Source organism: Garra rufa, chromosome 15, assembly GCF_049309525.1.
Source record: "Garra rufa chromosome 15, GarRuf1.0, whole genome shotgun sequence".
Taxonomy (NCBI): Eukaryota; Metazoa; Chordata; class Actinopteri; order Cypriniformes; family Cyprinidae; genus Garra; species Garra rufa.
In genome coordinates this window covers 21,733,998-21,758,930 of record NC_133375.1, presented here as the reverse complement: position 1 = coordinate 21,758,930, position 24,933 = coordinate 21,733,998, and the positions used below count along the sequence as shown (strand labels likewise).

The window sequence follows — 24,933 nt, the reverse complement described above, 5'->3', positions numbered from 1 at the left end:
CTTTTGCGTTCGTATTGAGTTAATTTTTAAGAAACGCATATAGAAAAGGAAAATGTAGGGCTTTTCTTTTTTGTGTCTCTTCACCGGAGATGAGGTAAATAATTTTGCAGACAACGCTAACAAATCCATGACTTATTAGGCTGTTAATTACATTTTTATCGAACTATCACATTTATTATTCAAATCCACTGGTCACAATTGAAAGCCGAACTCAGAAATAACATGTATCCATCAGGCAGGCACAAATATAATGTAGGCTAATAATAAATAAGTAAATAAATTTGTGGTGTCAGTCGATTAAAAAAAAAAAAAGTAATAATAATAATTAATCGCTCATTTTTTTTCTGAAATTAATTGCGATTAATCCCACCTAACATTAAAGTTTTTAATTATACTTTTTATATTGCAAATAATTTCACATTCAATCTTCAAATTAATTTAGAAACAACAGCATTGTTTAATGCCATCTTTATGACTAAAGGCAAGTATTCATTGATACCAACTGATGTCTTTATGAATTTTTTCCCAATATTTAACCATTGACTATAGCCATTCAACATTACAGTATAATTGAGAGCTATCAATTTAACATTTATTAGACTTTTAAAAATAACTTCTAATATAAGTTAACCTTAAAACAATCTTCACATAAACCCATTATAATAAATGTCATATAGCTACCCGTACTTTTCAGAAAGAAAATATAGCCTAATTTAATGACGTTATCAAAAGCTAAATTCTAAATGAAATAGAGATAAAGCTTAAAACTACAGAAGCTATTGATTTCCTCTTTGTAATTTTGTCCTTTGATTAACAGACATCACAGCAGCTGCCGCTGCTGAACTTGACGCGGAATCTGAATCTGACATTGCTTTTAATGTGACTCCTAAATAATAAATACTTACATGCACAGTTTTAAGGCAGATTTAATTGCCTTTTTGTAACTTAATGACTTAACTGACAAAATAAATACAACATTGCATAATCATAGTTTCATATGGGTTTGAATATGATACAGTGCCTTAAAGGAGTAGTTCACTTTCAGAACAAAAATTTACAGATAATGTACTCACCCTCTTGTCATCTAAGATGTTCATGTCTGTCTTTCTTCAGTCTTAAGGAAATTGTGTTTTTTGAGGAAAACATTTCAGGATTTCTCTCCATATAATGGACTTCTATGAGGCCCCCGAGTTTGAACTTCCAAAATGCAGCTTCAAATGGCTCTAAACGATCACAGCCGAGGAAAGAAGGATCTTATCTAGCAAAACGATTGGTTATTTAAAAAAAAAAAAAAAAAAATACAATTTAAATACTTTTTAACCTCAGATGCTCATCTTGTCTAGCTCTGTGTGTACTCACAGATTAAAAAATATATAAATTGTAAATGTTTTTAGAAAATGACCGATCACTTTGCTACATAAGACCCTTCTTTATCGGCAGGGATCATTTAGAGCCCTTTGAAGCTGGATTTAAACTGAATTTTGCATTCAAACTCGGGAGCACCATAGAAGTCCATTATATGGAGAGAAATCCTGAAATGTTTTCCTTAAAAAACATTATTTCTTTACGATTGAAGAAAGAAAGACATGAACATCTTTGATGACAAGGGGGTGAGTACATTATCTGTAAATATTTGTTCTGAAAGTGAACTACTCCTTTAATATAGCCTAATACAGCGCGGCCGACATTCGTTCGTGCATGTGATGAGCAGGCGCTACGAGCACCAGTATAACGGCTGACAGGAAAGAAAGATTCGTTCAATTCGACAACATCTCATCTGACTGCAGTTCACTGTTGTTCTACTGAAGCTTCTCGTCACCAATACCGTTTCCGCACTCGTTTGACTCGGGCCTAGCGCTTAGGTTGGACCGCGGCTCTGAAAAGTCTCACGTTTGTGTTCGGGTAGAAGTGATTTGGGTACGGATTTTAGGACCAAGGAAGACCTCTAGTAGAGTTCTTTGCAGCTGCGCTGAAACTGCAGTTTGGACCTTCAACCTGTTGGGTCCCATTGCAGTCCACTATATGAAGAAAGATCCTGGAATGTTTTCCTATTACACCTTTATTTCTTTTCAACTGAAGAAAGAAAGACATGAACACCTTGGATGGCATGGGGTGAGTAAATTATCAGGAATTTTTATTCTGGAAGTGAACTAATCCTTTAAAGCTTGAGCTATTCATATTTTTGAGGGGAGAAACAAAGATTTAACGTTAATTGTTCATTGAATTTGTCAATTTTAAATGAAGCTCATTCAAGTAAGACTTTGAACAAATGACTCTTCTAAAGGCATAAATATTTGATCAACCAGAAACATTGCTTTAATGTCAACAAACCGCCTGCAACCACTACCGCGTCTGCTCTGACATCACCGCTTAATTCCCTGCTAGAAATAAACAAACCACAATTAAGCCACAAGGGACAACACGTAATGAGCAGAATCAACACATTTAAGCTTTTCAGATGTTTAGGGTTGAAAAGTTCAGAATAAACAAACAAACAGAGATGATGTCATCGCCGAGGTTGCTGATCCTGGCCTGAAGCTAGTCGGCGTAATAAAAATGAGTCAAAGCTCAAAAATGAGTTTGAGGGAGATGGTTGATGGCAGTGTGAAAACAGTTGACTTTTAGTTTTGCTGCCAGAAATCCTTGCATTTATAGGACTTGACCAATTTGTTGCAGTCTGTTGTGTTTGTCAGAACGTCTTGCTTGAATAAACAAAATGGCCAATGGCATAAAGAAATGAGCGCTCTGTGAATATGTAACGTTAGTAGTCAAACAATGTGGTTTTTTTAAAGACTGATACCAGTATAGAGAGCACAATTTAATGTTTTTACTTGTTATTTTTATGAAAAAGCTAAAAAAAAGCATATTGGATCAGGGTTTTTTTTTTTTTTTTTTTTTTTTTTTTTTATTCAGCAAGGATGCCTAAATTGATCAAAAGCCTGTTTCCACCACTGAATAAAAAATATAAAAAGGTAATTGCAACTTTTTATCTCACAATTCTGGCTTTTTTTTCTCGCAATTGAAAAAAGAAAAGAGAAAAAGTCAGAATTGTATGTTTTTATCTCACAATTCTGTCTTTATAACTCGCAATTGCGATTTTATATCTCACAATTCTTAGAAAAAAATCTGAATTGTACGTTTTTATTTCACAATTCTGACTTTATAACTCCAAATTGCAAATTTATACCTACAATTCTGAGAAAAAAAGTCAGAATTGTAAGTTTATATCTCGCAATTTTGACATCATAACTCGAAATTGCAAATTTATACCCAATATTCTGAGAAAAAAGTTAGATTGTAAGTTTATATTTTGCAATTCTGACTTTTTAAACTCAATATTGCAAATTTATACCCACAATTCTGTGAAAAAAAATCAGAATTGTACGTTTATATTTTGCAATTCTGACTTTATAACTCGCAATTGGGAATTTATACCCACAATTCTGTGAAAAAAAGATCAGAATTGTATGTTTATATCTCACAATTCTGACTTTATAACTCCCAGTTGTGAATTTATATCTCACAAAAAAGTCAGAATTGTAAGTTTATATCTCGCAATTCTGACTTTATCGCTTGCAATTTTCTTTTTCTTTTTTTCAGTGGCAGAAATGGGCTTCCATACAAAAATGTACCAAAAAACAAACACATTTAAACTAAAATTATTTCAAATAAATGCTGTTCTTTTCCAAATGCACTGAGCCCAGAAAACAGTGTAGTTTTCACAGAAATATTTCCACTAATAAGTTATATAACCTATAATAGCAGCACAACTGTTTTTAACATTGCTAATAATTATAATAATGTTTTCATAAATTCAACTAAATTAAACAGAAAACATTTACTTCTTATTTCACAAGATTGTTTTTAATTTCTACTTAAATATAAGAAATATAACCTTGTTGTGCATAAAAGACAACTTTCAAAACATTTAAACAATCTTATGGACTCACAAATTAATGGTAGTATTTAAGCATTTGGGGGTATTTCTAGTAAAAATAACTATATTGTGAATGATACTGTTACCATGATAAAATTACTCATACCGTGTTAAAAGATTTTGGTCATACCGCCCACACCTAGTGTGAAAATTTGTCTTTCCTGCTAGGGAAGATCATCTAAATTCATTTAATACCACTTTTCACGTTTTTTTTCTCTCTCATGCTCTCTCTCATGCTCACAATCAAAGATGAATGTATCTTGTAGACTCTCTCAGAGCTTACAGCAGACCATCTCTGTGTCTTGTTTGCCAGCAGAAAAAGGGCACAAGTTTTTGGATCTCTCCCATTACAATCAAGACCATACTAAGCAAGGACAAGGAGCATTTCTTTGATCTGAACACTGCACCTGGAAGCCAAGCATTCAGATCACTGGTTTCCAAACACGTTTCTTTGCAACAATGAACATGGGCGGGACTTTGCTCCTCTAGTGCAAAGTTAAAAATGTGATTAAAAGAACAAAGGGCCAGTCTTGCCTAATGCTAATGAAGATGCTAATGGGCTGATGAGAAAGCGGTGCTAATAGGTGTAATATAGAACACTGACTCACATGAGGGAGTCTTTTTACATCTGACAGATGCCAGTACAAAACTCTTGTACTCTGCCTCTCAACGACTTTAAATAACATACAGCTTTTAAACAAGAGCTCCTGCTAAGCAGAGGTCATGCATAAAATATCAGACTGGGTGACAGTGTTTACCGTGGCATAATCAGATCATGGCCAGAAGTGAGGTGATAATGGATATTATGTAGCGGGGTGATGCAGGTGACTTAATGATTCAAGTGAAATATGTAGGTGTTACTGTTAGTGTAAATGTTGAGACAAAGCTGCAACTAAGGCATAATGAAAAGACCCTGGGGTCAGCAGCTTTTAGGTACGTCTCGGAGCAAAGTGTATCCCAAGACCTGATTAATAATAGCATTGCCTCAACTAAATGTAAGTGGATAGTGTGATATTGTAAATAATATACAGGCTTTGTTCCAAAACTTAGTGAGCTGCCTACGTAGGCAGCATTTTAAAGGCTACATAGTCTCTATTATTATAAATTAACATGATGGTCCACTCATAAATAAATGAATGGAAGAAATCATAATCTATACTATACTATACTTTTTGTATATCAATTTCATTGATAGCGAAACACTTGGTTTGGTGGCAATAGGATTGGAAGTAAAGACTAAATGTTAGAGGAAAGAGGTTCAATTCTTGTTAAGAAGGATTTAGGGCGTCCAAGAAAGTCCAGCAAGCGCCAGGATCGTCTCCTAAAGAGGATTCAGCTGCGGGATCGGAGTGCCACCAGTGCAGAGCTTGCTCAGGAATGGCAGCAGGCAGGTGTGAGCGCATCTGCACGCACAGTGAGGCCAAGACTTTTGGAAGATGGCCTGGTGTCAAGAAGGGCAGCAAAGAAGCCACTTCTCTCCAAAAAAAACCATCAGGGACAGATTGATCTTCTGCAAAAAGTATGGCGAATGGACTGCTGAGGACTTGGGGCAAAGTCATATTCTCTGATGAAGCCTCTTTCCGATTGTTTGGGGCATCTGAAAAAAGGCTTGTCCGGAGAAGAAAAGGTGAGCAATGAATAAAGAATGGTACCAAAACACCCTCCAACAGCAACTTCTTCCAACAATCCAACAACAGTTTTGTGAAGAACAATGCATTTTCCAGCACGATGGAGCACCGTGCCTTAAGGCAAAAGTGATAACTACTGTAAGTGGCTCGTGGAACAAAACGTTGAAATTTTGGGTCCATGGCCTGGAAACTCCCCAGATCTTAATCCCATTGAGAACTTGTGGTCAATCCTCAAGAGGCGGGTGGACAAACAAAAACCCACTAATTCTGACAAACTCCAAGAAGTGATTATGAAAGAATGGGTTGCTATCAGTCAGGATTTGGCCCAGAAGTTGATTGAGAGCATGCCCAGTCGAATTGCAGAGGTCCTGAAAAAGAAGGTCCAACACTGCAAATACTGACTCTTTGCATAAATGTCATGTAATTGTCGATAAAAGCCTTTGAAACGTATGAAGTGCTTGTAATTATATTTCAGTACATCACAGAAACAACTGAAACAAAGATCTAAAAGCAGTTTAGCAGCAAACTTTGTGAAAACTAATATTTGTGTCATTCTCAACTTTTGGCCACGACTGTACAATCACTTCTGCAGTGCTCACTCTGATTTCCTTTTTAAGTAATAAACATTGTGTTTCCATACTTCTGCTTTTATAATTCATGTGTGCAATGATCGATTTTCCATGCTGCGCTTTGACAAATACGTCAGTTGACTCCGTGTCAGGGTAAAATACAATATTAGAGGAATCTGTTAGGTGCCGTAGTCGGTTCTCACAAGCAAAAACAAAGAGTGAACCGTGCTTTTGCTGCTGGCTTTCTGTACAGACACTGAGTTATACAGGCTCTAATATTTTAATGAGTATGTTGAATAAGAACGCCGCCTCCTATGCCATGTCTCAGCGTGAGGATCATGAATAAGTCAGGATTCTGTCTATGCTTTCGGAGGCATTTAACAACCCAAGCCATTTTTGTAAATTTGCAAAGCAGAAACAATTGATATATCCTTCAGGAAGGATAGTATGTTTTTACCACTCAATGCTGTGGATTGAGAAACAAGAAAACATATTCCCATTTTTCAGCGAGGATGTTTCAGAAGGTGATATTAATTGACAGGTGTGAGATGGAAAGCTTGTAACCTGCCATGGAGTAGCAAAGTGAAATTTCACTTTCTTCTTGCAGCTCCAAGGACACTCACCACAAAGGCTCTGAAATAAACAGTGTGGTAATGAAAATCGACAACAAAAGTGTCAGACGTTTGTTTGGAAGACTGACTGTGTTTACGGACTCTCTCGTTGGAGGGGTTCCCAGGAATCGATGCTTAATTCTAATCAAAAACTCAGAGGTTCCTTTTGATCTCCTGTTATCGGTGTAGTTTTTAAAGCATAAATACTTAATTATATCTGAAGCAGCTTGAATTAAATTTAATCTGAAATGTATAAAGACGAGTCTGGAGCTGCAGTGTGATCTTTCTGTTGAGCAGAATCACAGTTGTAATTAGGAAGAGGTCTCTCCTCGTGTTTTGTGTGGAACTCTCAATAAGAGATTTCTATCGGTCCAAATACCCTGTGCCTCCTTTGAAGATATCTTTGATATACGCTATTGATATACGGTGGGCTTTTGTTCTTTCAAAAATGAAAAGCGAAAAAGATTTTGTCTCGAAAAAGATATTGCCTTACCTTTGGGCGGTAAGTCTTTGATTTATTTTTTTATTTTTTTATTTTTTTGTTCGTCATCCTTGGAATAGACGCTTTTCCTCCTCATATAATTCCCCTGATATTGATGCTGTGTCATTCAGTCTGGATCTCAGTAGATTGCAAAAAGTAATGTTTTGTAACCTCTTAATGGTCTAATTGTCTGAGTTTATATATAGATTAGTATCCACTTGGACCCAATGAAAGGCCTGATGAAGAGGGTATGACTATCCTCTGAAGTGTCTCTCGAGGGTTTTTTCTCCACTCTAAACCTTTGCCTTTGTCGTTTTTTCAAGAAGTGCTTCTAATCAAGTTTAATTTGATCCCATTCGCTACATGAGTGATTGATCTGTTCATTTGCACAGAAGTCTACGTAATGTGAACAATAGACAAAAATTAGGTTATTTACATTTAAGTCTAGTTTCAATCACAATCAGAGGAGAACAGGATTGAAATTGATATTGTTAGTGCATCGAATTTTGTTAAGTTGCACTGAATACCCGTTTGTTTTCCCAAAATGTACTGGGAAATGGAAATCCATTTTTCTGTGGGATTTTTGGGATCTTGTCCCCAAATCTCAGACCATTTCTTGCTCACAAAAATTGTTTTCTTTTCATCCTTCCAGGGAGCAGCGACCGATGTCCCTCTGTCTGTCTCGTGATGATGAACCTTTGCCCGGGCTGGAAGCGTTGCCGTTCAGGCTGATGCAGCAGGACTGCACAGCGGTAAAGACTCTTCTGCTGCGGTTACGCAGGACCCTGCAGGAGGTAATGTTCCACCCTGACAGTTGATTCATGAAGCTGCTATGGCCTTCATCACAGGTACATTAGAACAGGTAGAAGAGCTCTCCGTGCCCTGCCAGTTTCATGCCTCATCATTCAGGGCGAACACCAGGAGGATCTCACACTCAGAAGAGACATATTCAGTCAGTAGGTAGCCCTTGGTTAGAGTAGAAACTGTACTTAATGTGACACGAATGAAAACAAGACTGTGAGAGGAAGAAAAGCATGTCAGAGCGTGATTTGTTCAACCAGTAAAATGTTACAGCAAGACTACTACTGTACAGGTACATCATCTGCTTGCAGATGCAGATTTTGTGTTACTAAAGTATCCAAATACGTTTTATATATTTAATACTTTTTTTGTAGAGATTTATTGATGACATATGGGTTACAGACCTATATGTAGAGGTTCAAGCGCTAGCACTGAAACCCTATTGTAATTTTTAGAATAGTCATGGATCAGCGATCTCAACGTAAAACTGATCGTGCAGACCAAACAGTAAGTCGTAGAGACTTGAAACTTGAAGGGATGGTAGTACTCACACCACCCACAACGTGACCAAGGCTCATCCCAAACGGCCTGACGGAGGTGCTACAGTGAACAAAAGTACGAAATCACTCATAACTCCTAGTTGTAGGCTCAAGTGTCTTATGACTTTGGAATCCCTGGCGGATAAAATGCACGCCTACTTTTGCAAACTAGTCTTAGAGTCTGGAGTCTGTAGAGTGAATATCAAAAACTATCAAAAAAAGTTTAACTTTCGACTTACCGTCACAAAGGGACACCAATACGTTCGAAAAGGTCAGGGCCACCTGACAAAATGAGATATATTTGCCAAACTCAAAACACTTATGTAAGAGCTCAATCTTAGGTCACAGGAAAAACATTGTGGAGCTTGGACACTTGGTGGTGCTATTAGAATATCTATAAAAATGGCTATAACTGTGCAACCATTTGTCCTTTCAACATGAAAATCAGTGTGCACGGTCTTGGTCCAAAGTGCCAAAAGTGTCTATGAACATTTGCGTATCTCAAAAAACAGCCATCATTGGCCGACAAAGTTTGAGCACCTGTTAGACAAGGTTAACGGAGGCTGATCTGAATGAAACTAGGTGGGCCTGTTCGACTTATGGCCCCAAAGGTCTGATAGAAATTTGAAAGAAATTGGCCATTTTTTAAGGGTGTAAATGATTGCACGTTGCATAATATACGATAGAACTCCTTGTTCCAGACAACTTTGCCTTTAAAACCACTGTTGTCAATCAATTTGTTGTCAAATGATTGTGAAGATGTCAGAAACCTGCTTTTGTGAACTTGTTCTAGGTTTTTTTTTGCTTAAACTGGAAAAAAAAAACACTGCAGTACAATTCTCTGGACTCTCTAAGTCAATAATTATGCAAAAAATAAAGTTTCCCTCTGTGGGATGCTACAGTGGGGTCGTTTAGAAAAGGGGCCTGTCCAAATTTACCCAAACTCCTATAAAGCCTATTGTAAAACGCAACAATTCACAAATCTGGTGAGCACATACAATAGGTAATTCCATTGATTTAGGTGGTTACAAGCTTGCTAAATAATGTCTTATTTTCATATGTGCTCAAATTGCTGCTTGCAGCTATATTTCATTTCTATTTTTATTGATTGATATCACTTGATATTGCATGTTTATTGTGCATGTTTATTTTTCCTAATGTTTTACATAAAAAAAAAGAAAGTATAGAACTTTAAATGTTCTGAAAAGAGGAAATGCAATATTAAAGGATTAGTTCACTCCAGAATTTAAATTTCCTGACAATTTACTCACTGCCATGTCATCCAAGATTCATGTCTTTCTTTCTTCAGTCAAATAGAAATGAATGTTTTTGAAGAAAACATTCCAGGATTTTTTTCCATATAGTGGACTTCAATGGGAGTCAACAGGTTGAAGGTCCAAATTGCAATTATCTTAAAAAAAGTTTTAACCACACAATGCTCGGCTTTGACTAGCTCTAGCTCTGCAAATCACGTTTTTTTGTCTGTGTAATCCTGTTCAAAAGGTAGGGTAGTGCGAAAATCTCATTTTGTCTTCCAACTTCAAAGTCTGTCATTTGATGTTTTACCCGTTTTACTTTTTTTTTCACACATTTGCTGGGTAAACACTGGGTTGGGTACTTCCGCCTACGTCATGTGTGACCTTTCCAAAGTGACTACGTAATGCGTGGAATTAAGATGCGTGAAATCAGCATTTGTGTTTAAAAAGTATATTATTTTACATTTTTTTTTTTAAGAAAATGGCTGATCGTTTCACTACATAAGACACTTATTCCTCAGCTTGGATCATGTATAGGCTTTTGAAGCTGTACTGAAACTGCAATTTACACCTTCAACCTGTTGATCCTCATTGAAGTCCACTATATGGAGAAAAATCCTGGATGGTTTTCCTCAAAAACCCTAATTTCTTTTTGACTGAAGAAAGAAAGACATGAATACCTTTGGATGACATGGGGGTGAGTAAATTATCAGGTAAGTCTTTTAACGGATATTATAATAATAATATGAAATTTAATTTGAATGCTCTTTGAAGTCACCACAGTAATAATAATAATGTTATTATTATTATTATTATTTTTTATCCCTTACTGTTATTCATGCTAACCCAACTTAATTTATTGACTAGAACACCCTCATTTCCATTTCACTTTCCCCAAGTAGTAGCTGCATGAACTCTGTTTTCCATTCTTTCACAATAACAATCACTTTTCTCAGTGAAGGTCCAGAGAACAGTGCACAACAGAGGAACATGAATATTGAAAAGGAAGTTCTTTGGCCTCTTTACTGACTCTTCTCATTAACATGTAAATTAGCCATCTTCCTTCAGCATTTGTAAACTACAGTGTAACAAGAATCACAATGACTGGTGCATTGCTGTGGTGGGTTTTATTTGCTTGACCAGTGATTTTACGCACAGCCTGTTCTTTCTTTGTTCGTGCGTCTTTTGGGCTTTTGATACCTCGTAACTGACTAATTCAGGGCAGCGCAGCGAGGATGCCAGTTCAAAATGTTCAGAGGGGTTTTGAATTAGCCAAATGCTAAGTAGTAAATATGTGAAAGGGAGTAGATTGTCTGCTCACACTTAGTTACTATAATAGGACAACTATAGACTGGTTTCAGAGCCTCTCAGACAAACATAGTGTTTTTTTTTTTTTTTTTTGCTCGAATGTTACATAGGCTTGAATTGAATAGCTCTTATACCTTTGAACATTATGTACTGTAGTGCCTGTTGGCATTCAGAACCTGGCACGGCATCCTTCGTGGATTAAACTGGCTTTTTGTTTTATTTTTTTTTGTGAGTCCTGCCTGTTTCATTTACATAACTATTGCATTTCCCACCAGCAAAACAGTTCATATAGCACTATGTGCATACTGTATATAACCATTCTGATAATTACTTCATATTCTGAGCAGAGATTTTAGTTTTAATATTGAACAGGGTGAATTCTTAAATTACTGTTTTGCATTTTTCAGAAAATCATTTTGACTCCACTTGGTGTTTTGTCGTTTAGCAGTTTTTATTGGAATGCACTGGGAAGAATCTGCATTAGCGAAACGTTTGTCTTGCTTTTGCTTTCGTACCTTCTTTGATTACCTCAATATGTTTGCACTTTTCATTACAGTTTTCTTGTCCTCTCCTTGTACTTAAAATGCAGGCGTAGAAAACACATTAATCAAAAGCAGCACATGCTGGATCAGTCTTGAATCCTTTAATAATTATGGAGTCTGAAATGCTGCTTAAAATCCATCCACGTTTGCTGTGAAGCATTTACCAAAATGACATTGTAATGGTTGTGATATTGTACCTTGTTTGAAATTTATAGACCCGTTGAAACTACTTGATTACAGTCACCTCATTTTCCTTTATTTTATTTTTTTCCTCTTCTTGCCGGTGGAATAACTGAATCTCATTGGCCCTTCCATACACACCCACAAATAGTGCTGCTTTAAAAAATAAAGCATTGCCTCAGCTTTTATTTTATTTTACTTATTTTTTTTGACCTGGTTGAGATGCGTTAGTAGTGTATTGTCTTTAGGGACGTAACTATATCAAAATTTTTTTTTTTTTTTTTTTTTTTTTTACAATTTTTAGTTAAATTCTTCTATCTAATGTACTTAAAAATGAAGAGCTCCAACCCATGTTCTTAACTATGAAAACTTAAGTCAGAAAAAAGTCAGTGAATTGACTTGTACCTGAACTTTAAATGGGACTCAACCCTCTTTTTATTTGTGATATACTGTCTTAGTCTAAATTACATTCACACTTGTGTTTTAGCAAGTTAAACAAATTAGAATATAATAATAATAACAACAATGACAGTAATAGCCATACATTTTAAAACTATTACACTGCAATTAAAAACATTTATTTTTTTTTGGTATATTATTTTTTGCTTTACACTACTGTAGCGAAATTGCAACACTTCTTTCCTAAGTTCTACACTTATATTTTGAAATTGGACTGCAATAACATTACCCATTTAAACCGCTAGCTGTCAGCAATTCATACTGCACTTTTAAGCTTTTATTTTGACAAAAGTGGCAGTAAAGCTTTTAATTTGAAGGAAAATTCCAGCTTCAGTGAAAACAGGCTTACAAAAATGCGCACTAAACTCACAGTACATGCAATAAACGAGTTCACTGCATTCATTCACTGTGAACGGAGCCGTTCTGAGGTGCAGAAAACACCGGATCACCTGAATAAAGTGTGTGCTTCGCTTTAAAACACGCAGCGAAATTGGTCTTCATGAAGGGATTAAGCCATATTGCACTTTTGGTTTTAGTTCATTTGACAGATACTGTGCCAAAGCATAATGGCCCACAACACAAATTTAACGACGTTTTATGTTAGAATAAGAAGTTTAAATATATTTAAAAAAAATACACTTCATATAGTTATGTGACCACGATAACATTGAGACAGTTTTAGTCTCTCAATATCACAATATCACCAGTATACCCCTTTGAGAAGTCTGAGATCCTGTGGCCAGAATCTCCTTTTAATTCCACACTCTAGACTAAAGCGCAGAGGTGACCGGGCCTTTTCAGTAATTGGGCCTCGTCTTTGGAATGACTTGCCAGTTGAGATCAGAACGGCTCCTAATCTGACTATTTTTAAATCACTTTTAAAAACTCATTTGTTTTCAATGGCCTATTAGGTCTTATTTTGTTTACTCCTTTTCTTAATTATGTGTCTTGTTTCCTTGTGTAAATGTTTCTTGTGGATGTTTCTAAGTGTAAAGCACTTTGGTCAGTCTTGTGGCTGTTGGAAATGTGCTATATAAATAAAGTAAACTTGAAACTTGAAACAATATTCATAATATTGTTACATAATTGTCTCCATGTCCAAGAGACACTATTTCACGGATCTCATATACTCATACTCATACACATGCACCTCTTTATGTTTGCAGACATAACCGTCTGTGTTTGTGTAAACTTTGTGTGTTTTTTTTGACATAACCTTGTGTGTACTTGACAGCTGGCATAAAAGAGTCAGCTTTCTGTGAGTGCGCTTTGCATGTGTGCACTCAGTAAATCGTGCAGCAGAAGTTCAAACTGACGAGGCTTTTTAAATTCGTACAAAGAATAAACTTTTCAGTAACACTTTAGAATAGGGAACACACATTCACTATTACCTAAGAGTTTTCCCTCAATAAACAACAAATTTGCTGCTCATTTATAGTTAGTAAGGTAGTTGTTAAAGGGACAGTTCAGGCAAAAATGAAAATTGTGTCATTGATTACTCACACTCATGTTGTTACAAACCCTGAAGATCTTAGTTCATGTTCAGAACACGAATGAAGATATTTTTGATTACATCTAAGAGCTTTCTGACCCTGCATAGACAGCAATGCAAATGGCAGGTTCAAGGCCCAGAAAAGTAGCAAGGACATTGTTAAAATAGTCCATGTGGCATCAGTGGTTCAACTGTAATTGTATGAAGCTATGAAAACAGCTTTCGTGTGCAAAGAAAGCAAAAATAAAGACTTTATTTAACACATTCTACTCTTTCCCTGGCGCAGGAGCTGGCGTTTTGCTTCTGTGGTGAATTTTGAGTTAAAGGGATAGTTCACCCAAAAATGAAAATTTTATGTTTATCTGCTTACCCCCAATGCATCCAAGATGTAGGTGACTTTGTTTCCTCAGAAAAACACAAATGAAGATTTTTAATGAAAACCGGTGCAGTCTGCCAGCCTTATCATGGACGTGGATGGGCACCAAACCTTTAAAAGTAAACAAAAACATGCACAGACAAATCCAAATTACACCCTGCGGCTCGTGAAGATACATTGATGTCCTAAGACACGAAACGATCGGTTTTTGTGAGAAACTGAACAGTATTTATATCATTTTTTACCTTTGATACACAGCCACGTCCATCTCTCCTGAGCACGAGTTTGGCATCAGTCACGTCACATGTGCACGCGCTCTGTCGTAGAATACGCAAACGCCGGAAGCAATCTGTCGCATGAATACGACACTCATTGTTTACACAGTGCACAGAGATTGTGGGTATAGCGGCTATTCAAAATGGTAATTACTTGCGCGTATCCTGATTGTTTAAACTGATTTAAAGCTAAAAGATTACGTTTGCTTGCACAAACTCATCCGGGACTTTTCACTGATTTCCCCTTACGGCGTTTGCGTATACTACGCCAGAAGCACGTGCACATGTGACGTGACTGATGCCAAACTCGTGCTCAGGACAGATGGACGTGGCTGTGTATCAAAGGTAAAAAATGATATAAATACTGTTCAGTTTCTCGCAAAAAAACGATCGTTTCGTGTCTTAGGACATCAATGTATCGTCACGAGCCGCAGGGTGTAATTTGGATTTGTCTGTGCATGTTTTTGTTTACTTTTAAAGGTTTGGTGCCCATCCACGTCCATGATAAGGCTGGCAGAATGCACCGGTTTTCATTAAAAATCTTCATTTGTGTTTTTCTGAGGAAACAAAGTCACCTATATCTTGGATGCATTGGGGGTAAGCAGATAAACATCAAATTTTCATTTTTGGGTGAACTATCCCTTTAAAGCTTCAATCTTACACATTCTGGGTACACCTGAGACTTGTATAAAGGACATAATAGCCATTTAGGTAAATTTTTTACTTTTGCCTTTTTATTTTGGCCAAAATTTGCAGCAATTAACATTTGTATCGTCTTCCTTAGCAGATTTTATTTTTTTTTTGTCAAAAATGTCTGACATTTACATTATCACTCAATATTTTGTCTGCGCACCTCTCTACTCAGACTAAAGTGTTCCACATCTTTGACAGTGTCACTGCGTCTGCAGCTCTCTTCTTCACATTAATATGGGGAAGAGGTAGCAGTAGCGTGATGAAGGAAAGAAGCGTTTGAGGCTAGAGCCCAGAGAGGACAGGGCTGCCTGCTCCCCTGTTTGGATGCTATAATTACATAATATGTACGACACAAGCTAATTTCCCAGTGTGCTTTGTTAGTGAGTTTTGGAGTATTAAAAGTGTGGCTCACTTTGTGCATTAGATATCATGAACAAGAGAAAATTCTATGAAAGTATTTATTGAGGTTGATTAATATTAATTTCCTCATTGATATTTTAACACTGTAAGTTGTATAAATTAACATTAGTAAATTTATTATACAGTCGAGGTCCAAAGTTTACAAATAAGAAGGATCATGCAAAATGCATGTGATTTTGTTTTTATTAGTACTGATGTGAATAAGATATTTTACATAAAAGATGTTTACATATAGTCCACAAGAGAAAATATTAGTTGAATTCAAAATGACCCAGTTCAAAAGGTTACACACCCTTGAATCTTAATACTGTGTTCTTAACTAAATGATCAACATTTTTTGTTCAGAAAGAGTTGTTCATGAGTCCCTTGTTTTTCCTGAACAGTTAAACCGCCTGCTGTTCTTCAGAAAAATCCTTCAGGTCTCACACATTCTTTAGTTTTCCAACAATGACTGTATGGTTTTGAAAACAATCTTTTCACACTGAGGGCAACTTTCACACATGAGGGACTCATATGCAGCTATTACAGAAGGTTCATATGCTCACTGATGCTCCAGAAGGAAAAAACAATGCATTAGCCAGGGGGTGAAAACTTTTGAACAGTATGGAGATGTGTACATTTTGCCTATATATCATATTTTTTCATTTAGAACTGCCTTTCAGAGGCTACAAAAGATAGCTACATGCTTTCCAGAAGACAAAATAAGTTCAATTTAATTTGATCTTCAAATTCAAAAAGTTGTGAAAATGCATCTTCTATGTGAAATATCTCATTCAGGTCAGTGCTAAATAAACAATAACATGAATTTTGTATGATCCCTCTCATTTAAATAATTAACATTTTGCAGATTCAGAAAGGGGGATGTAAACTTTTGACCTCAACTGTATATGTTCATTCAAACATAAATTAACAATAGTATACAATAATTTTACAATCATTTTCTTAGTACACTTCTCTTAGTATTTTCTTGTAAAACATCTTGTAGTCTTTGGCTGTGTGTGCGTCAAATATTTAACCACAAACGTTATAATACCAGCAAACTTAGTAACCCCAGAGGCAACTAGTTCAGAGTAAGATGAGGAGAATATTATTTACAGTCTTTTTTTTTTTTAAATAGTTATTTTCTTTTCATGTGCTCATTAAATATTAAGATGTCTGATCTTTGCCTTTCAGAGCACCGAGATCAGTCCTGCCAGCAGCCTTCACTCTCTACCCATAAGCCCCTGCAGTGAGAAATCACTCCCCTTTAAGGTAATTGTCCAGATTCAGTGTTGTCAAAATGTGTTTCTTTTCTATTAATAACGTGGATGAACACTTCCTTTGCTGAAGTATCATTGTCGGGTCACTCTTTGATTTTAAAAAGCTCGCTTTTATTTTTTTCCCCTCCCTGAAGATTTCAAAGCCTGTAGATCAAACATAACGACGGCGCTAAACGACTGCATTGAGACAGAGGTCTCTCCATTTTGTGTAGTTAATTTTCTAACTCCATTGTGCCTCTTCTAAACACACTGTTTTCTCTCTGATAGAATTTGAGTTACGTGTTTCTCCACCAACAATAAAATTTTCCCACTATCTTGATGGGATTATTTGGTGATGTGCCCTAATCTTGTGGAGATGGGCTTGGGAGAGGTTTATGATTTTGTATGAGGAGAAGAGGATTTTGTTTTTTCATCAGGACTCAAAAATACTGCGAAGTGGAAATGAGGTCTGCGTCTTTCTCTGTCCTCCTTACTGACCTACATGGAGTGCTAACAGAAGCGACAGTTGCGGCAGCGAATCACGTGACATTCCGGCTCATCCGTAGCCTAGCGCCACGCAGCGGGAGAGGGAGATGCTTAGAATAGGACCCCATGCATTCTGACATTGTGTTCAACTGACAGGAGAGGGGTGGGACTTGTCCTGATTCATTCCGTTAAAAAAAAGGAAAAAAATTCCCGATTTTAAAAATAAAGCCCGAGAACCCACCTGAGATGGAACCGTGTCACTTCACGTCCTACTTTTAACAGAAAACTTCTCTCACCAAACATTTGTTATCCCCACCTTCTTAATAATTAGAGCTTGCGGAAAGCGTTCTCCTGCGGCGAGAGCGTGGCGTCGGTTACGGGAATAATGGAGGCTCTTGCTCTGCACCCTGGGAAAATGAGCTTGGACTGGGGTTCCAAAGTCATTTGTCCTGGTGTCCCTGTCAACTTTGCATTAATAACTCCTTGTTTAGTGGGTGTAGTTGCGCCCGACACTCTGAGGGTGTCCTGTTTGAAGTTTATAACATCACAAACCTCCTTATACAGGAATAACTAAGGACATCTATCACATTTACTCCCTTTTATGCCTACCTTCAAAGTACATTAGTGAAATACTCTGCGTTTCTCTAATCTTGTAACATTCTTGGTAATGAAACTGCCAAGTAGGGCTGAGCGATATGGCAAAAAAAAATTATCCCTTGTATTTTCTTTTCATTCTCCTTTTCTTTAGCCTTTTGATAACATAAATATGTAATGACATACACTACCATTTTAGAGTTTAGGGTCAGTACGACTTTTTAAAAGAAGTCACTTATGCTCACCAAAGCGTATTAGTATATATACACTACCAGTTAAACGTTTTTGGACAGTAAGACTTTAAATGTTTTTTTTTTTAAAGAAGTCTCTTCTGCTTATTTGATCCAAAATACATTAAAGGCAGTAATATTGTGAAATATATTTATGATTTAAAATAAACGCTTTCTATTTGAATGTATTTTAAAATATAACTTATTCCTGTGATCAAAACTAAAATTTCAGCATCATTACTCCTTTTTTCAGTGACACATGATCCTTCAGAAATCTAATCTAATATGCAGATATGCGCTTCAAGAAGCAAGAAGCAATAATTATTTTTTAATTATTATTATCATCAATATTTAATGATTCTTTGAATAGATTTTTTTTTTTGAAAATGGAAGATAGATAGATAGATAGATGCTGTTCTTCTGAGCTTTCTTTCATCATAGAAATCTGAAGAAAATTCTACTCCGCTGTTTTCAATACAATACTAATATTAAAAAATGTTTTTTTGAGCAGCAAATTAGAATACTAGAATGATTTCTGAAGGATCATGTGACTAGAGAAATGATGGTAAAAATTCAGCTTTGAAATCACAGGACTAAATTACAGGACTAAATTACTAAATGTATTCAAATAGAAAACAGTTATTTTAAATGGTAAAAATATTTCAAATTTTTACTGTTTTTGCTGTACTTTGGAGAGCTTGAAAGAAATGCAGGCTTGATGAGCAGAAGACGCTTCTTTTAAAAAAAAAAAAAAAAAAAATAAAAATTATAAATTAAAATTAAAATATATATATTACTCTAATATGCTGATGAAATATTACTTAAACATTGCTCATCAAACATACCTGTTGTTATTAATGTTAAAATCAATTCTGATCAATATTTTCGTCATACTTGTTCAGTTTATTAATTTCCAATAATAGCTTGAAATATCTGATTTTTTTTTTTTTCATTTGGTGGAATTATATTTCTGACCACACAGCCATGGTAGTCAATGAGATTCAGAGTAAGCTAAAATGCTGTATTAATAATATTAATAATAACAATAATAATTTAATATAATTAAGGCATTTTCCTCTCACTGTCTTCAATCATTAAATTGAGAAACAATGATATATTTAATAATATATTTATTTAGAACAAAAATAAATAAATAAATAAATAAACAATTGATTTAGACACCCTCAACATTTCTCGCTATAGTTTAGGAAATGGTAATAAAATACAATAAGAACTCAAGAGTTAAAGTGTGTCAGAACAAATTTATGTTGATAATCACAAATGAATTACAGTCAAACCAAAATTAATTAAGACACTTTCAAAATTTCTCACATTATCAGTTTATTTGCTATAGAAAATGGTTGTTTAGAAAATGGTAAAAAAAAATGACAAGAACTCAGGAGTTAAACTGTGTTAAATTATGTCAGATTACTTTAATAGAAAGGTATGTAACAAAACATGGTCAGGTCAAAGTGTCAAATCAAATTTTTGGTCCCAAATTTGTATACATTTTACTGGTAGTCTGCTGTGTGAATAATTTTTGAGTATAATATGTCACAGTTTACTTTATTTTGCTATCCTCACTTAGATAAATGAACTATACTGTCCTGCACCCACTAGTTAAAAAAATCAAAAATTATATCTGCTGTGTGAATCGTTTTTGTTAATTTTTGGTTAAAGTAGCAATAAACACCAATATTTACCTAAACATGCTATATATTTTTACAAAAGTATTTAATTTGAATTGAATTTATTCACAAGAATAAATTAAACGTAGAGTAACCGCTCTAACATTTTTCTGCTAAAGTTGAAGTTACACACAACTGAAACATCTCTGTCTTAAAAAGGATTGCAAAACTTACCTAATGATGTGGTCTTTAGGAAAGCGAATATTCAATATATTTGATATATATATATATATATCACCCAGACCCACCTAGGATATATTTGCGACTTAAACAAGACTGATGAACAGAATGCTCACCGCATTCTTGGTGACATAGCATTATTTCTTTGACGGCATTGATTGCTGTAATATTAAGTGTTGGCTTTTATGATCAGGGCTCTGTGATAGTAGGACATTCTCATTTATTAGGTCCTTCGTCCTCTTCTTGCCTCAAGTATTTAATCTAGGACAGACAGATGGAGGAGCCACTCAAACGCAGCTTTACAGCACGGGGTAGAGACCCAGCTCTCTGTCCTGCGTGTTGTGTATCCGTGTGTGTGCGTATGCAACTGTGACCAAACGCCTCTCTAGAGGTCCTCCATGGCACTGCACAGATAAAGTGCCTCTTGTTAAACCTCTATAATTAAGATATAATTAAATATTCCCTAAAGGCAGGGATTTGGAGGAGGTTACATTATGCCTGTCTGCTGCATACATTGCATTGCTCAGGACGTGACCTTTTTTATTTATTTATTTTTAAATTATGAATAATTAATTTTTAAATACTTAATTATTTTATGTATACTACACAGTTTCGTGTCAGTAAGTTTTATTTAAATAATATTAATTTAATAATGAATTTTAATATTGCAAAAAAAAATAAATAAAAGCAGATGTTATGTAATCACTTTTCACAGTATTTTTCTGTATTTTTGATAAAACCTAGGCTGGTGAGAATAAGAGCTGACTTTCAAAAGAATTAAAATATCTTACCAGTCTAAACTTTTGATTAAAAGTGTGTATTCTTACAGTACTGTTCAGATGTTTGGGATCATAAAGACATTTTTGTGTTGCATTAATCATCGTAAATACAGTCAAAAGTACATCTTTACAATTTAGATGAACACCGTTTCATCCACTGCCGTCTTGACAGAAGAAAGCAGGCTGTATCTAACCAGAACAAAGATAGAAATGGATGGCTCTGCTTCACAATAACAAGAGGACAAGTACATCAGAGTCTCTAGTTTGGAAAACAAACCCCTCAGTGGTGCTCTGTTGGATGCTTCATTGAACATTGCACACTAAAAACCAGCTTCAATTGTAACAGTGAAGAGAAGATTTTTAGATGCTACTGGCCTTTAGGCAAAGTTTCAAAGAAACAAAAAAATCTGAAACTGGCAAATAAGAACAAAAAAGTGGAAAGGGCAACAGATATGAAGATTCAGTGATAGACATTTAAAAAAAGTTCTATGTGAAAAAAAGTATGAAACTTCACCTGAATTGCTTAAGAAACGGACTGTTTGAAGGCTAAAGTTCTGCCTTTTCAGCAGATGGAAGATTCTTGAAGACCTGAGGCCAAATTTAAGAAACATTTTTAAAGTGATAGTTCATCCAAAAATAAAAATTGAATGAAAGGGCAGAAGGACAGAAGAAGTACAGAAGCATTTTGAGGAATGTTGGTCACCCAACAGTTAATTTAACTTTCATAGAATGGAAAAAAAAAATACTGTGGAAGTCAAAAGCTACTGTGAACCGTTTAGTTTCTTCGAAATATTTTTTTGTGCTCAGCAGAAAAAAGAAGCTTATGAACTATCCCTTTAAGAATAAATTTAATTTCATTTTCATTAACTGTTATTTTATTCTTATATATTTAACTTGGGAATAAAGATTAAGACGATTTTTGTACTACCAAAAACATTTCTTCAGATTGTTTTGAAGGCAAAACTCTAGCTGTGATTAAAGGAATTAGTTCACTTCCAGAACAAAAATTTACAGATAATTTACTCACCCTTTTGTCATCCAAGATGTTTGTGTTGTTTTTTCTTCAGTCGATAAGAAATTATGTTTCTTGAGGAAAACATTTCAGGATTTCTCTCCATATAATGGATTTCAATGGTGCCCCCAAGTTTGAACTTCCAAAATGCAGTTTAAATGCAGCTTCAAAGGGCTCTAAATGATCCCAGCTGAGGAAGAAGGGTCTTATCCAGCAAAACGATCGGTCATTTTCAAAACAGACTGACAATTAATATACTTTTTAACCTCGAACGCTGGTCTTGTCTATGTCTGTGTTTTTTCCAGTTCAAGACAGTTAGGGTATGTCGAAAAACTCTCATCTCGTTTTCTTCCCCAACTTTAAAATCGTCTTACAGAAGTACCGATCCAGTGTTTATAAAGTGAACATGCAAAAAAGATCAAACGCCCTTTATAACAACAACAACAACAACAACAAAAAATGCGATGTGGGACGATTTTGAAGTTGAACAAGAAAACAAGATAGGAGTTTTTCGACATACCCTAACTGTATTGACCCGGATTACATAGACTACGCATTCGCATTGCAGAGAAGAGCCAAGGCAAGCATTTAGAGTTAAAGAGTATACAAATTGTCAGTTATTTTAGAAAATGATAGATCGTTTTGCTAGATAAGACCCTTCTTCCTTGGCTGGGATCGTTTAGAGCCATTTTAAGCTGCATTTAAACTGCATTTTGGAAGTTCAAACTTGGGGGCACCATTAAAGTCCACTATATGGAGAACATTCCTGAAATGTTTTCCTCACAAAACATAATTTCTTTACGACTGAAGAAAAAAAGACATCAACATCTTCATCATTAACAAAGGGTAAGTGAGTAAGTGACATTTTTGTTCTGAGAATGAATCCTTTAAGTCAAAACTTAAGTTTTAAATTCTTAAGTAACTTAGGTCAAAAAGTTTTATTTGATTTAGAGATTGCGGAGAAGGTAATAATGTTCATAGGTGCAATTCTTGAAAAATTATTTTGACATTTTTTAACTTCTTTCTTAAGAAGATATTTTTGATCAATTTAATCTTCCTTAAAGCATAAATTATGAAAAGAAGCCTTTAAAACGTAGCAAAATTGGTGAGTGTGTTTTTCCTACCGTAATTGATTGTTTTTAGTTCAAGAGTGACTCGTTGTAATAATGGCCATTTTAAATCTATTGTAATCATATTAATGATAATTAATGGCCTTTATTATACTGCTAAACGAATCCAGTATTTGAGTTCAAAGGAACACATTTCAGTTTGGTAGCGATGAAGAGATACTTGAGCTTTGCTGATGGGGTTGTAGCGGTTAATGAAAAAAGTGTAGGTACTGTATGATTCTAGTTTAATGCCTGTGTATGTCATCATCATCAACTCCAGGCAGAAATTAGTTTCCTTTACAGAGAAGCATCAAAGATTGACAACAGCTCCCTTGAGATGTTTATGTAATGTCAACAAAAGGAGCACATTCAAGCCAAAGCCAGAGAGAGCTTTGAACAACGATGTCTCCAAGTACATGACATTGAAGCTCATAATCCCCTTCCCTGATCTCTCATGAAGGGCTCCCGACTCATGCATATTGTGTCCGGCTACCTCACGCCAGCGCCGTCTAATCTCCACCAAGTGCTTCTTTTAGAGGAGAGATGTCGTTTTTGGGGGCGGCGGTTCTTTTCGGTCATTCGTGGAGGCCGTATTCTGCTTCTGGGCCTCTCGGTCCTCCTCTGCTGCCCTTGAAGCTTCGGTCCCTCCCTCCCCTCCCCAGCCTCACATAATGGATGCTGACAGCACAAGGTCGTGGGAAAGTGCCTGCTAGTTCAGGTGAAGTTTATGGAGGAGAGTGAAACCACAGCACAGAAAGCACACCTCCACCTCTCAAGCGCGGCAGTTTTACGCCCACACACGAGGCTGCAGATTCAAACTGGGGGCGATGGCTTGAATAACGCAGACTGACTTTTTTTAAAAACCGTGTTTGTGTGTGCTTTGTGTGCAGGATCCTGGGAGAGAAGAGAACCAGTTCCTGCAGCAGCAGCTGAAGGAGAAAGACGAGCTCATTGTACGACTTCAGGCTGAGTTGGTGAGAAAACTCGACGAGTTTAATGTACCATTTCATAACCGCAGGTTTCATAACCACCTTCAGAAAGTCTTAGGATCGCAAAAACAGGTTCCTTTGCTCCACTGTCATTGGGATACCCTAATTTCATGCATTTATTTGACAGTTCGAGTTTACATCCTGTTGGTTTCATGTCCTTTCTCTCTCCCAAGGCTCGCGTTAGGAAGTTATGGAGATGCCGCTCGGCAGTTTCCTTTGAACTGGGATGATATTTGATAGACTCACTTAACGTGCAGTAAACAGCTCGTCGTGTGCTTTACATGCACTGTGAGACACATAATGTTCCCAGTCTCGGCAGCCAGGGCAGAGACGAGTGAAGGAGAAATATGACAGGTCCATCTCAGATTTATAGAGTAGTGGTCTTGAAAAGAGGGATGGATGGGACAGCGTGATAGGCATGGAGGAGGGGGTAGGACGAATAAAAACAACAGAGGGCAGTAAAGAGGCTGTAAAAGCAAAAGGACAAACAAAGCACATTTTGTTTCAAACAATTAATGACTGATTTTTCATTTTTTTTTCTATCTAGAATGATTGGATGAGAGGAATAAGTGGTTAAAGGTATTGTTTACCCAAAAATTTTAATTCTGTCATTAATTACTCACCCTCATGTCGTTCTAAATCTATAAGACCTTCGTTCATCTTCGGAACTCAGAACCCTTCGAACTCGGAACCCTGCATAGACAGCAACGGTACTAATACATTTAAGTCCCAGAAAGGTAGTCAGGAAATCATTAATGGAGAACCTAACTTCCAGAACTAAAATGTACAGATAATGTACTCACCCCCTTGTCATCCAAAATGTTCATGTCTTTCTTTCTTCAGTCGTAAAGAAATTGTTTTTTGAGAAAAAAATATTTCAGGATTTTTCTTCATATACTGGACTTCTATGGTGCCCCGAGTTTGAACTACCAAAATGTAGTTTAAATGCAGCTTCAAATGATCCTAAATGTGGTTGTAAATGATCCCAGCTGAGGAAGAAGGGTCTTAACTAGCGAAACGATCGGTTATTTTTTTTTTTTTATACAATTTATATACTTTTT

General features: G+C 35.9%; 1 protein-coding gene across 1 annotated transcript in view; it reads left to right on the top strand.

The window, feature by feature from the left end:
• LOC141287686 (serine-rich coiled-coil domain-containing protein 1-like) overlaps nt 1-24,245 on the top strand; it is a 53,592-nt gene extending 29,347 nt beyond the window's left edge. Inside the window, exons 6-10 of the mRNA XM_073819829.1 lie at nt 487-507; nt 7,886-8,020; nt 16,741-16,818; nt 23,774-23,857; nt 24,183-24,245. Coding sequence (XP_073675930.1) covers nt 487-507; nt 7,886-8,020; nt 16,741-16,818; nt 23,774-23,857; nt 24,183-24,245 — 381 coding nt within the window. The remainder of the gene's footprint in view (nt 1-486; nt 508-7,885; nt 8,021-16,740; nt 16,819-23,773; nt 23,858-24,182) is intronic.
• Nucleotides 24,246-24,933: the final 688 nt, after the last annotated feature.